The sequence below is a fragment of the Eutrigla gurnardus genome (assembly GCF_963514095.1).
Source record: "Eutrigla gurnardus genome assembly, chromosome: 14".
NCBI lineage: Eukaryota > Metazoa > Chordata > Actinopteri > Perciformes > Triglidae > Eutrigla > Eutrigla gurnardus.
The window spans coordinates 21,805,241-21,820,290 of NC_139937.1; the positions used below are offsets into that span (position 1 = coordinate 21,805,241).

The following is a 15,050-nucleotide window of genomic DNA, read 5'->3' on the forward strand; positions in this document are numbered from 1 at the left end:
GGAGAGTAATGAAGTAAAGGAGAACATTTGGAAGATGAAGATACGGGCTGACCGTCCGTGGCGACGCGTTGACGTTAACTCGATCTGTTCTGCTCTCCTGAATCCCAAATGTTCCCGTTTGCCGTCGAGCAGCATCAGTCGGGACGCAGACGCACTTCTCCAACGTTAATGCAGCCGTTCAGAGCAGCGAAGCTCCACGCAGCAATCAGAGCCGACTGGAAACAAATGTGCCGCGTCGTTGGCCTTTAATGCGTCGGATGTTAATTAGTCTGCCCAACACAAACTGAAAGTAGAGTGTGGATTCTATCGTTGTCGTGTTAAATGTCGTAACGTGACCTCGAGGATTACACGGAGCTCCGCAGGGTCAGGAAACGCCCGATTCTCTCACAACCTTTTCCTTCACATGGAGAGAAATATTCCTCACTTCAAAGAGTCCTTCAGGTCATTATGGCGAGCGTTAGAAACGATGTGTCATTATTTACCGAACCTCGTCTTGGCAGCGACAGTGTTTGTGTGCAGGTAATCCCACATTTATACTCTAATACAGGCTCGTTTACTGTCATCATTAGGCGGATTTGTTTTATTTCTTCACTCCCTGGTTTGTAGAAGATTAATTTCAATGTCGACGTAACAGTTGCCAACATATAATCCAGCCCTGTCTGCGTCCGTCTGACTTCCTCCACATTCCTGACTCATTTCTGGGGCGGGTTTTTGTAAAGAGGACTTGGCAGCTGGAGGATAGAAACCTCTAAGAGAACGTTAAGGCAGCGTTAGTTCCCCAAACATGACAGTCGGGAGATTAAAGGTTCACTTGACAGCAACAAAACACATTTATTTACGACTGGGAGCACTGTGAAGAAAATGCCTCTGTAGGCCTGGACTGTGTGACGTGGTCTGACCTGGTCCGTAGGGCTGCAGGTACCAGGTCCGCCCGGTGCGTCCGGGCTGGATGGTGGTGGGCATGGTGGGGTTGATGGCACGGCTGGTCTTCACGTCCCCCTTCTTGTCCCCCGCCGTGGGGATCTCCAGGATGGGGATGGGGGTGCACTGGTCCAGCTGCCCCGTGGGCGACAGCACCTCTGTGAAGCCCTCGTCGCACATGCACATACCGGCCTGCAGGGGGCAGCGCGCAATCACGTTAGGTTTGAGCTGCAGGTTCAGCACTTGGAGAGGGTGATGGCTATGTGGTGTTTCTGGGCGAGGTGCTGCATGTTTGTACTTGTTACTGTTTAGTTTTATATAAAAACATGAGCTTCCACAGAAAAGAGCATGTTAGTGAGCCGGACTAATCCGTCAGTTAGCCTGATATAAAAAATATGAGGCTCTAACCTTCACTAAGGTCAGATTTGTTGCAGGACTGTTATGTATAGGTGAACCTAATAAATTGGCATCTATCATGCTGGTCCGGGGATTGAACCGGTGACATCACAGGTCCTAAACTCTGATCAGAGGACTCTGACGTCTCTATCAACCAACACAGCTGATACCTTCGCTGCTTCAGACTGATCTAAAAGCATGGATGGATGAGATCGACCAGCTGCTTTATCTGCTGAACATGATTCCGATGCCACGGCACAAAAATAGGTTTCACGTCCTCGTTCTGCCATCATTTCATTCCCTGCTGCATTCAAATTCAATTGTGGCAGCAGTTTGTCCCAGAAAGCAGAGAGACGGCCGTCCGTCCGTCCTTCCAGAGGAGCTCACCTTCAGCTTTACGTCCGCATTGTGGTTTTTGATCCTGTTTCTATTTAAATTCCATTTATTTACCACAAAGAGCTGCTCACCTCCGTGCAGAAGGACTTTGGCATGAGACAGGGAGGCTCACAGGAGCTGTTGTCTGTCGGAGGGTTCAGAGGAGGACAGCCTCCTGCAGGAGAAAAGAGAATTCATCTTTTACACTCACATCTGACCTCCTCCAGTAAACCACCTACTCACGTAGACTCTCGCTTTTCAGATAAGTTCATCCAAACTGCAGATAATTCGAGTGTCGAGCAACGTTTCCCAAATCATTCCACTCTTTTAAACACACAAGGTCAAAGCACAAAGTTTGGTTGTCTGATCTCCGTTTTATTTGAATGCTGATTAGAAGAGAAAACAATTTCATCGGCAGCCATTTGGATTTCTTTTTTAAGAACCAAAAGACTGGAATCTTTGGTTCCAGCCTCTCAAGTGTGAACATTTCTTAGCGCCTTTGGTCTTTTGTAATTAAACTAAATGATTTGGGTTTTTGTGTTGCTGCTCAGACAAAACAAAGCTATTTGAATACGTCCACTTGGCCTTTAGAAAGCTATGATGGCCATTGTTTCACTGCTGAAATGAAAAATGCCTTTTTAACTTTTTAAGGTCACATCATGCTTTAACAATAAATGCTGAACAATTAAAAAAAAGGGTATTTTAACTCAAAATCCAATGTTGTTTTCTTCCTGAAACTAAATATGACGTCAGCTTTCAACCAATAATCTCATAACATCATCCATCTACGTCATGTTCCTCCTGATTTACTCAGAGGAACGTCACCACAGATAATAGACACTCTGGTTTCAGCTTGACTTTAAGAGAATCATCAACACACGTCCTCGTTAGTGTCACCCAAGGAGGTAAAACCATCCAGTAATTCAGACCTAATTAAAGGAAAACATTAGAGTCGATTTAAACCTAATTTTGTATGTTTTGCTTTCATTTCCTGTTAATTATCCGGAGATGCAGCAGATGTACTCTGTGACACCCGCCGATTGAGAGACACGGCATACAGCGAAAATAAGTGTTTTTCTCCTCCTCGTAGGATTTTAATTAACAAGTCAGCTGACCTCGGGCCTCCATGAGCGTGATCACGTGATCACGCCGGCCTGGGAGCGAGCCTCACCGGTGACGTTGACTCCGTCGGAGCGCTGACACCACACGGCCGGGCGGGTGGAGTTGGTCCGGCCGCTGCTGAACCACTTGTAGTCGTAACACTCGCCCCCTGAGAGCCAAACACAAACAATCAGCGGAGAACAGTGGCCGTCTGCAGCGAGGACCATCCATCACGGGAGTGACGGATTAATAAAGCAGCTGCTAAGTTATGGTTGTATAATGGGGCCGCTGTCATATAATATCACTATCAATGTGTCTTAACGCAAGGGTCCAGTTCAGTTTTAATCTTCACTAAGAGCTTTCGCTTAATGACTTTCTATCAATGCTATTATGACTGTATCAATATCTCCATCAGTGCAGTAAATGACCGTATTTCCCTACGGAGGGCTGTTAGCCAATCAGCGGTCCGGACCACTCGGCTGGCGTCGAATGAACAATTTGACCTTGAAAAAGAGAGAGAGGTCGGGGGAACCGAGTGGATGTCTGAGCTCCGTCTGCAGCTTCCTCAGCACCGTCATCTTCCTCACATCCCCCCCCCCCCTTTCTTGCTTTGGTACAGCCGAGGCCCATTCTGAGGCGCCTTAAGTTATCATTGAATCACTCACAGCCAGCACTTCCCACCACCTTATTTTTTTTCATACGAGCCTATTGGAGATTTGAAGGGATTGGAACGTTTCTCAGAGGAAGAGTGGAAATACTGTCAGGAGTCGTATTAACAAAAAAAAAAACATGTTTCTACAGCTGAAAGCCTCTGTAAGAGAGGAGATGTCCACGATCGGGATGGGAGACATCCAGTTACATAAAGAAGTGGTCTGGCTCACTATCGTGGTGGAGAAGAGACTGATAAGAGTCTGATTTAAAGGATACAGGACACAAACACACATTTTAAATAGTATTTATCTCGTATTTCTACTTATGATTCATGATCACCTTATTAAAGATGATTTGTTTTTACAAAAAAAGATTTTCTCTTAAAATAAATCAGTGAAATATTTGTTTCCTTAATAAATGTTTAGTGATTCCTGGATGTTTAAGTAATTTTTGAAAAGAGTTTTAAGCACATTTTGCTGATTATCAGGATAATATTGTGAATCATACTTAGTTTTCACATCGTCACATGCCGAATACCAACTAAACACACCTTAACCTTCATAATATATATCATGCTCATAACCATTAAGCCCTCGTCTGGTTCACTGATACGGACACACATCGGTCCTTTAAACCACAGGTTCTAAGTCCTGATACGGACTCCAGACGCTGGGGGAGAGGTTGGTATCGTACCAAAGATCCCCCGCCCGGGAATCAAACCGCTTAGGTGGTTTGGGCCATTTGGCTACTGGGGCGCCCTCGCCAAATGAATTTTTAATGTAACTATTTGATCTCCGTCCTCTTTAGCCTCCTTTTCTCCGTCACTCTCCACTCTCTCTTCTCCCGCCCCCCCGGCCTTGAGTGATGCTGAGAAACCAGGTCAGGCTAGCGAGGGCTGCTGTGGGGCTGTACAGTCGCCAGCGAGGGAGGAGGAGGAGGAGGAGGATGCTCTATAAAATGAGCCGGTGGCGGTGCGTGCTGAGCTTCGGTGGCGGTGACTCACCGTCCAGGCTGCACCTAATGGGTGATTAAGGCCCCCCGGGGAACGGCAGAGATCACAGCGGTAAATGAACGTGGGGGTTTCCACCCGTTTGGAGATCTGACTCAAGGAATCCCATCTGGGGCCCGAGTGTACGGAGGCAAAAACAAAGGGCCGGGCATCGTTAAGCAGATGGCTCCGACTGAATTACGGCGTTCTAGCCGGGATGGAAAACATCTTTGAGGTGCCAAATCTGTAGTTGTTCTTTCATTTCCTTAGAAGCTGAGAAAACAAGACAAACCTGCGAGCAAGATGAGAAAGATTTCAACATCCGGAGCGACAGTCTTTCCTTTATAGCACCGAGGGGTGGGACGATGGTGGATACCATCACAATAAAGACACACAATAAGTTGATAATGGTCAATTTCCATTATTATGACTAGAAAAAGTTGTCTAGCTCAGTATTATGGGAGAGACGTAGTTAGCTCCGTGGTTAGCTCCGTGGTTAGCACCGTCACCTGGCAGGAAGAGAAGCCTTCATCTGATTCCAGACTCTCCACGTCCTCTCGCTGGGGTTCTGCCGGTGTTCCAGTTTTCTTTGGCAGTCCCAACATGCCGACTGGGACGATGGAAGAGCAACTAGCCTGCAGGTACGACCCCGAATGAGACCTCCATCTCGCTTCCCTTCAGACCGACTTCACCTCTCGATTATGTGTGTTAAGACTATTCGGGTTCGGTAAAAGGAATTTATGAACCAAAGCTAATTGGCAGGCACTGAAATAAGCTTACTAAGGGTTTTTCTCACCTGTGCAGGGCTGAGACTCCCAATCCTGGTCCGGACAGAGCAGCAGGTTCTCAGGCTCCTGGGCCAACACGGCTCGTGAGCGGACCTGAACCGAGCCGAAGTCCACGCCGGCGCCCTTAACGCAGATGCTGACACAGGAGCTCCAGTCTGACCACTCCATCAGGTAGCATTCACCTGCAGGATAGAGTTTACATCACAGTCAGGCGGGTTGTTATGTAAAATAAACAAATATAAAACATCACCTTCTCTTCACTGGGGTTTCTTCAGTGTGGGACATTTTGAAAAGGCCAGTAAAGAATTGCTCAGTGTGACTTATAGACATATCACAAATCTTTTAATTTCCTATAAACCAGAGTGCAGCTTCAGGCTCGGCGGCCTTCAGACACTAAAATATGACCCCTTTTTTTTTTTTTTTACCATCAGAGTCCCAATTATTAACAACCAGCCGGAGGAGCTGCAGCAATATCTCAGAATCCACATCCAGGTTTAATAGATCAGATGTCTGTTCAGTCTCTCAAAGTATTATCTTCAGAATAAAACACGTTCTTTTAGTTGCATTATCAATTATAAAATGTGTCAGAATTCAAATTAAACAAAATGAGAGGAGAAAACTTTGAAATGAAGCCATTGTTTTCAGTATAACTTTAAACGGCGCGGCTGAGCCGGCGGCTAGCAGCACGCCGTTAAAACCTGAAGACTAACCTGGACTCACGTGCACTATCATGCACTCAAATGCAACTAATATTCACACATAGCCGGACCAGGAGAATGACTCCACTTCACCTTTATGTTGTAAAGAGCTGTTTGCTTATTTCCCTCCCCGTCTCTCGTCGTGTCTTCCTGTTTCTGTGCAACTTTTATATGACTTTCAAAAAGCTGTTCAAAGCGACGCATAAAAAAATATCTGCATTGCAGCGTTGGTGTGGGTGTCCTGGAGGAAATCAGATCTCCGACTTTTGGCAGCGCTAAAGCAATATTTTACTATTCATCTATGGATGAGAGCGGTTTAATCTGGGTGGGGTGTCGAGGTACGTGGCGGAGATACGGAGTGTGAACGTTTGGGATCCTGACGGCTGAGAGGCTTTGAAGCGTGTCGGGAGGAGGAAGGTGAGCGAACGAGACGGATGGCGGGGTCGGGGGTTTTGATCACAACTGAAGTGTGCAGCTCATCAAACGGGAACAGAACACGGGTCACGGGTGGCGTCAAAGTGTGTGTGTGTGTGTGTGTGCGGATGCACCCTGCCCCCGGGTCCACCACAAACCAGACTACAGTACGTCCCTGCACAGAAAACGCTCCGTGCTTCTGATTGCTGTTTGATACTCCAGCGCTCCTGCAGTTTAGCAGAAGGGGCCGGACCGACTGCTTATCTAGGGCAGCATTTCTCAGTGTTTTCCATCTCAGGGACCAGCAGACATCTGATGAGTTTTTTTTTTCTCGCGCTCTCCAAAATGAGAGCTCTGCCTGTGGAAACACACGCCACACACTCTTAACGTATAAAAATGAATTCAAGACCCGGGTGAAGTATAAAGGAGAACAGTTTCCCCCTCCTCTATACTTCAGAGACTGAACGATGAACAATCAATGATGAACCGAAAATAGACACTCAGCACGTTGGAAATGAACTCCACGTTTGTATTTTGTCTTTTGGCAGAACGCGTAACAATAATTCTCCCTTCAGGGACCTGCTGACACGGAAAATAAGGGATTTATATTTAAGCTGCTCAGTGTGAATACACACCCTTTTTATCGGGCTGAATCACAAATTGGGCATTTAGTTTTCCATCCTTTCTTATTGAAATGTTGCAGATTCGCCCTCTTTATTCACACAATGAGGATCCGGCTGTTCTCTTGTGTGCATGCAGCACGATGTCAACGGTGCACGTTGGGAATATGAAGAGCTCTGGGAGGAGCCGACCTGATGGACAGTCTGTCTGTCTGCCTGCCTGTCTGTCTGTCTGCTCTACACTGCAAAGCCACATAAAAGCCGGCAGCTGACAAGCCTCCGTCAAAACACCCGAGGAGAAGTCATCAGATCCGACCTTTGAAGTGATAATCCCACCTGTGAGCTCCTCTCTGTCTTTTCACCGAGGGTTGGGGGTCGACGTCCCCGGTGCCACGTTTATATTCTGCAGAGCTGAGAAATCACCTGTCAATCAAAGTGGGGTCAAAAGGCTACTGTGCCTTATATTCAATCATATTTCATATTGAGTAAAAACTTCTGCAGACACAAAAGTTACCGCTGCTTTTGCTTAATAATCACTCATTTCCCCCCCCATATATTTCTAATTTATTGTTAAATCTGGAAATACTTTTGAGATAAACTGATTTATTTTCTGCAAAATCTGAGCGTAGAAATTCTGATTGCTTCCCGTCTCAGAAGTCGTGTCCCAACTTCAAGATCATATTTGATTCTTTTAATTTCATATTCTGACGGAGGAGACGCTGCATGATATATTTCAGGATGAGAGAGTTTATTCTCTCCTGCATCTCTCGCTGCTGATCCATGTTGATTGAAATCTAATTGCCACCGCAATGAATCTCGGGATACGTTGTGCAGTGAAGGATGCGTCAGGTGGATCCATATTCATCGGCTGCATTTGAAGGAGCCGTGTGACGCGTTCGGTCGTCGAACGAAGCCGTTGAAGGCAAAGACAACGTTTATTTGTATAGTAAGTTTAAAAAAACAAAACGCTGAACCAGCTGAAGATGCAAATAAATACAAAGCAAACAGACACTAACTAATCACTTGAGAGAAAGATTGTTTCCAGTTATGTGCTAGTTGCTAACAAACTCTGGGTAAATGATGTTATTAATTCATATTAATCTGCATCGTATTAGCTCACACAGCATTAATTCCATCATTACACATAGAGAATCAGAGTCCACAAACAAACGGAGCTCGTTCCCTTCTTAATTCCAATACTTTCTACTTTGCCATGAACACGTGCTGCAGGTATTTCACACTAAAAGCCTTCCATGAAAGGAAAGGACAGATCTGAGTCGCTGGAAGCTATTTGATTTTAAAGAAACCTGCAAGAAATGTTGATTTTCACGGCGGTAACAAAGTAAGGGAAACTGTATTTATGTTAAAACATGTCGTAAAGGACGACTTGTGTTCCTACTGATGGAGATGGTGCTGTTGAAATGTAAAGTACATCACAACATGTAAACATGTAAAAGGCTGGTTTTACATCAGTCGTAATAAATCACTCCCAGTAATCAAATCAAACATGTAACAGATGTCCAGCTCAGCATAAAGACGGGGCCGGGACCCGATCACTCACCGAAATAAAAGTGTCATCCTGTGAAAGGTCGCTGGTGCACGAACCCCGCCAGGTTTGGGGGTCTGGTACCCGCTGGGGCCACCCATGCTGAAAATGTGTCCACATGGCAACACTAACAAGCTGTGGGTGGAGGCAGCAACCACACGGCACACGGCTGGTTTCAGGTTTTCAGCCTGCTTAACAGCCAAGTCTTTATAATGTGTGTGCGTGTGTGTGTGTGTGTGTGTGTATGTATATATATATATATATACACACACACACACATATATATATATATATATATACATATATATCAGGGTTCCTACACCTCTTCCAAGTCAAATTCAAGCACTTTTCAATCATTTCCAGGTGCATTTCCATGCTTTTCCAGCACCTTCCAGCTGTGGTAAACTCCATATTTGTATCAATACAATCCTCAGTATTCAGTCTACTTATTATGTCACTTGTTCATCACATTAAATGAGATGTTATTGTCCTCTAAACAACCAACATGATGTTTGGAGACAGCTTTTTACAGAAGGACCACAAATGAAAGGAAAACTAATTCCACTAACAGATCCACAGAAATATAATCACCAACTATTTTCATCATCTGTTCATCATCAAAAGTCAATTTTTCATTTTCCGTCTGTTTCACTGAAAGAGCAGTTTGTCCAGATAGTTTGTGTTAATGAGATATTCATTCCTGACAGCGGTGCGTCTGGTGCTTCAGCAGAAACAGCTAACAGTGTTTGCTGGTGGGAGGCCTGTGAGGGATCGTTTGACCACTGCGCTCATGTATTACACTGTTATTTAACGATTAACCGACAAATTGATTAGTTAGAAACTATGACAAAAAAAAATGCTTGTAAAGTCATGTGGTTTTCTGTCAGCCAATCAGAGAATATTAAGCTATCTGACAAATATTGACATAATAGCGTCTGACCAATCAGAAGTGGACTGCAGCACCTCAAACACAGACATCTTGCAGAAATCATTAATATTGCTTTTTTTTTTTATCATAACATGGTAAGTTGATGTAACTCACAAAGTATTTGGTCGAATAGTTGTTTCAACAAAATAGTACATTTTTATTGATTCAGGGAAAACCAGAGCACCCGGAGTAAAACCTGATGAATGTTAGTTAATTAGGTGGGAATGGCCTAATTAGTACATTTTTATTGATTCAGGGGAAACCGGAGTACCCGGAGTAAAACCTGATGAATGTTAGTTAATTAAAGTTTTAGGTGGGAATGGCCAAATAGGAAATAGTGTGTGTGTGTGTGTGTGTGTGTGTGTGTGTGTGTGGGGGGGGGGGGGGGGGGGGAGAAGGAGGAGAAGGAGGAGGACATCACTGTGTCACAGGTGAGCTCTTGGAGTTGATCATTTGTCTGAGGACGGCCTGCTCTCTGCCGCTGGCGTCTTTCTTCACCCTCATCTCCGCACACTTCGCCTCCAGAGCTTTTTCATTGTGAGCTATCTTGGAGAGCTCCTGGACTTCCTTACAAAGCTTCTCGTTCTCCTTCTTGGCGGCGTTCGTCTCCTTTCTCAGGGAGTCGTAGATGGCGGTCAGAACTTTTTCCCCCTGGAGAACGTTGCCGACCTCCAGAGCCTGACGCTGCAGAGCGGCATTTTCTTGGCTGAGGGCCTCGTTCTCCGATTTCATGGCTTGGTGTTTGGCCTCCATGGCTTGTTGGTTGGATAATGTTTTCTGTAGCTCCTGCAGCTGTTTCTTCAGAGTGTTGTTGTCCTTTGTAAGAACCTTTTTCTCCTTCTCCATGGATTTGTAACTGGACTGTAGATCGTTCCGGAGCGTGAGTTGTTGGTTCGCACTCTGGATATCTGCAGCGATTCTGTCATTCTCCAGTTTCATGGCGTCCGTCTCTTCCTTCACCTTCTTGTTCCTGTACTCATAGTCCTCTGTTTTGAGGAGCGTTTTGGTGGCTTCATAGTAGCGTTTTACTAGGACATTGTTTTGTGCCTTCAAGGATTTCTCTTCAGCTTGCATTTCAGCGTGAACTACCTGTTGGTGTTGTCTGAATAAGACCTGCTCTTTGACAACCTGGACTTTCTGTTTCAGGTTTTCGTTTTCTTTGTGCAGAGCTTCCGTGCGCTCAGCGGTGTCCAGGTACACATCGTTGAGCCTCTTTAAACGGCAGAGCTCTCCATTGAGCCATCGTAAATCCTTCTGCAGTTTGGCATTTTGAATTTTTGCAACTTCTTCTGATTTTTGTATTGCATCATTTTTTGTCAGAAGTTCCTTCTCGTGTACAATAGCCTGCTGCAGTAATGTAATCTCTCCCCTGAGGTCCTCCCCCTTTTCGATGGTGGCTCTGTGTTTTGCTTCCATTTCAGCGAAACTCTCCCGCTCTTCCTTCAGCTTGGCATGCAGCTGCTGCAGACCTTTCCGTTCACGTTCCAGGACCCGGTTTGATACTTCCATTTCTTGGCATATTGCATCGACTTTGCACCAATTCTGGACCTGGTCAGCGAGCACCGCCGACTGCCTTTTGAGGGCATCGCATTCTTGCTTTGCAGCTTTCTGCTTTGCCAGCAGTTCGCTATGCTTCGTCCCCAAACATGTGAAGCCCTTCACTTCTCTCTCAGCTTTGCAGACAGAGCTTTGCAGAGACTTCAGCTGGGTGATGGTGGAATTTAGCTCCTCCTTCAGGATGTCATACCTGCTGGCCATACCTGCCGGTGTCTTGGAGATATCCATCTGATCTATGAAGCCTGTTTTCCAAGAATAGCTTCTTCAAAAACCTGTCTTGTCTTTGCTGATATCACAGAAATAGAGAACCAAGTATCGTCTGTGTTGGAGAGATGATCGTCGGCGTGTTGGAGAGATGATCGTCGGCGTGTTGTAGTCGGACTGAGATGAATCCACCTATTACTGTCTGAAGAGGGCACTTCTATTTATAGGGTCACGGAATGCTTGATATCAAAGGCACACTTTATGATGTGTCACGGAATGCTTTAGATCAAAGGCAGTGACATCATCGGTGACATCACTGCCTTCCTGCCCAAACATCAGAAACCATAATAGGTTCCGGTTGCCGTGGCAACAATTCACTGAGTTGCATTTTTAGACAGTCTCTTTATCAGAGATTGTCAACAGGGGGTCCGGGACCCTTTGGGAGTCTGCAGAGTTACTGCAGGGGGGTCCCCGAAATCACAAAACTTTCTCCTTCCAAAAATTTAAATATTAATAAAAATCCACCTTAACATGAATACAACCTATAATAAGCTAATATAAATCTTCCTGTTTGTTTAATATTATCTTGAGAAATTGTGATATAGAAATGCCAAAATAGAATTCCATCCATCCATCCATCCATCGTCTACACTTTATCCTGTATTCAGGGTCGCGGGGGGGCTGGAGCCGATCCCAGCTGTCATTGGGTGAAGGCAGGGTTCACCTGGACAGGACGCCAGTCTATCACAGGGCCGACATGTAGAGACAGACAACCATTCACTCTCACATTCACATCTACGGGACATTTAGAGTCATCAATCAACCTATCCCCAAAATAGAATTAAAATATGAAACTGTGAACAATTATTAATTTAATGTCTTAGCATCGTATCCATCCATCATTATAAAGTACTGCTATACATGGAAGTATAGGCTGTAGAACACATATTTATTGGCCGGTTTAATAAGGAACACAGTTATATATGATATGTAATAGGGGGTCCCTCCACCGGGTCTCTGTCGGCCTCGGGGATCCTCGGCCTGACAACAGCATAAAGACGGGGCCGGGACCCGATCACTCACCGAAATAAAAGTGTCATCCTGTGAAAGGTCGCTGGTGCACGAACCCCGCCAGGTTTGGGGGTCTGGTACCCGCTGGGGCCACCCATGCTGAAAATGTGTCCACATGGCAACACTAACAAGCTGTGGGTGGAGGCAGCAACCACACGGCACACGGCTGGTTTCAGGTTTTCAGCCTGCTTAACAGCCAAGTCTTTATAATGTGTGTGTGTGTGGGTGTGTGTGTGTGTGTCTGTATATATATATATATATATATATATGTATATATATATATATATATATATATATATACATATATATATATATGTATATATATATCAGGGTTCCTACACCTTTTCCAAGTCAAATTCAAGCACTTTTCAATCATTTCCAGGTGCATTTCCATGCTTTTCCAGCACCTTCCAGCTGTGGTAAACTCCATATTTGTATCAATCCAATCCTCAGTATTCAGTCTACTTATTATGTCACTTGTTCATCACATTAAATGAGATGTTATTGTCCTCTAAACAACCAACATGATGTTTGGAGACAGCTTTTTACAGAAGGACCACAAATGAAAGGAAAACTAATTCCACTAACAGATCCACAGAAATATAATCACCAACTATTTTCATCATCTGTTCATCATCAAAAGTCATTTTTCTTTCAGAAATGTATGTATGCATATGTACGTATCTACACATACACACACATGTTGAAGAGAACAGGACTATGAAGGGCTATATTTGGTATTTAAGGTGTTTCGAGGCTGGTGTCTCTTTTAATCGCCTTTCCAAACCAAACACTGTAGTATCATCTAACGTGTGGGAGTGTGTCCTAGACGAGCTCAGGGTGATGTCAGCGGTTCCTAATTGGATTTTTGAAGTTATCACCGCAGCAACCTGGGCCAAGGTTATCTGCCAAACACCTCGATTAGTCCTCGTCCTCAAAGCCTCTCCTCCGTTTAACGTTTCAAATGAAAACATGAGTGACTAAACGGGGTTATGTCAGAAGTAAGTGTGATTTTACATTTTTCTTGTTGTAATTATTATGTTTATCACATAATAATTGAGCAAGAAATGTTGGGTTTAGTTAGTGGTACTTTACATGCACAAACAAACACTTTATATATCTGCGCTGTGTGTGCTTGTCTTATTCTGCAGAGGTCGTCCTTCGTCACAGTAACAGATAACCTCCTCTATACTGTAATGTTGCTTCTTCTCAGCCAGCTCATGGTTAATTACCAAGTCATGGAAGTTGTCAATAATTCTGCAAAATCGACGGTCTGAAACGAGAAGCCTGCGTTTGTCCATCAAGCAGAGATCCACGGTTTGAAAATTAAAATTAAATTGGGTTGCACCAAATATTTTGAACTTCAAAGCTTTATTGGATTTAAATTAACAGCTTTTTTTCTTCTTTTTTTTGCACCTCTATTCATTCTGGCTCAACCCAGAATTTCTGCCCAGTTGCAGATAAAGATTAGACTACACAAATATTATTAATATTTATATTATTTATCAGATTAGATTCCAGTTGTAGGATTGTTTCTGACTCGTGTGATTCAGACATTTCCAATAACTTCAGAGCGTTGTAGAGCCCAAAAGTAATTGAAATAAGATATTCCAAAATATCAATGTCAAATATCAAAATATCAACATATTCAATGTTTTCACCTCATGGAATTAAATTCTGTTTCAAATCCATAATTGTGGGTTTCCAAGAACAACAAGCACAGCTCGTCCAACTGACTGTCTTTTGCACTACAACCACTTATACAGAAACTATTGCTGCTACTTCTTACATATACATAGTATTGTTTTAGTTTTATATTATATTCTATTGTTTATTTTTAGTATTAGTAAATGTCTTAATCTGTTGTGCACGTTGTTCTCTTTTCACCGTGGGATAGTGAGAAACGTCTTCTCGATTTCTTTGTTTGCTGTACAAGTGAAGAAATTGACAATAAAGCTGAGTTGAGAAACAGTGACGAAGGGGGCGGGGCTTCGTCAACAATGTGACACGTTGATAACTTTGAGTCTCTCTTCATGACATGTGCCACATTAACTTCCTTACAGTGAGTACGGAGCTGCAGCTCGCGAGTCACGCCTTTAATTGACGTTGAAAACACTCCTTCAATCTGTTTCTCCTCTCAATCAGCGTCTCCGTTCAGACGTGAGACGAATAAATGCATAAAATCTACACTTCATTGTCGTTTGCATCACAGCAGATTGTTATTCGGTGAGGCTGTCGCTCAGCTTGCCATCTTGTTTTTTGTAGAAACCCTTAGGGTTGTTATCTCGCCCACACAGATTATTGATTGCAAGCCTTGTTTTTTTGGTGTTATGTTATCTCTCTGTGTGTTTTAATGACTTTGCCTGTGTGTTTCTAAACTGTACAAATGGAATGGAAAGCTTTCCATCTGGATTCACCTCTCCGTCTGTTTCACTGAAAGAGCAGTTTGTCCAGATAGTTTGTGTTAAAGAGATATTCATTCCTGACAGCGGTGCGTCTGGCGCTTCAGCAGAAACAGCTAACAGTGTTTGCTGGTGGGAGGCCTGTGAGGGATCGTTTGACCACTGCGCTCATGTATTACACTGTTATTTAACGATTAACCGACAAATTGATTAGTTAGAAACTATGACAAAAAAAAAATACTTGTAAAGTCATGTGGTTTTCTGTCAGCCAATCAGAGAATATTAAGCTATCTGACAAATATTGACATAATAGCGTCTGACCAATCAGAAGTGGACTGCAGCACCTCAAACACAGACATCTTGCAGAAATCATTAATATTGCTTTTATTT

General features: G+C 44.0%; 1 protein-coding gene across 1 annotated transcript in view; it reads right to left on the reverse strand.

Moving 5' to 3' along the window:
• thsd7ab (thrombospondin, type I, domain containing 7Ab) overlaps positions 1 to 15,050 on the reverse strand; it is a 126,735-nt gene that overhangs the window by 5,279 nt on the left and 106,406 nt on the right. The window contains exons 25-28 of the mRNA XM_084027302.1: positions 5,229 to 5,402; positions 2,864 to 2,962; positions 1,785 to 1,867; positions 900 to 1,113 (exon numbers count right to left, since the gene is read on the reverse strand). Coding sequence (XP_083883428.1) covers positions 900 to 1,113; positions 1,785 to 1,867; positions 2,864 to 2,962; positions 5,229 to 5,402 — 570 coding nt within the window. The remainder of the gene's footprint in view (positions 1 to 899; positions 1,114 to 1,784; positions 1,868 to 2,863; positions 2,963 to 5,228; positions 5,403 to 15,050) is intronic.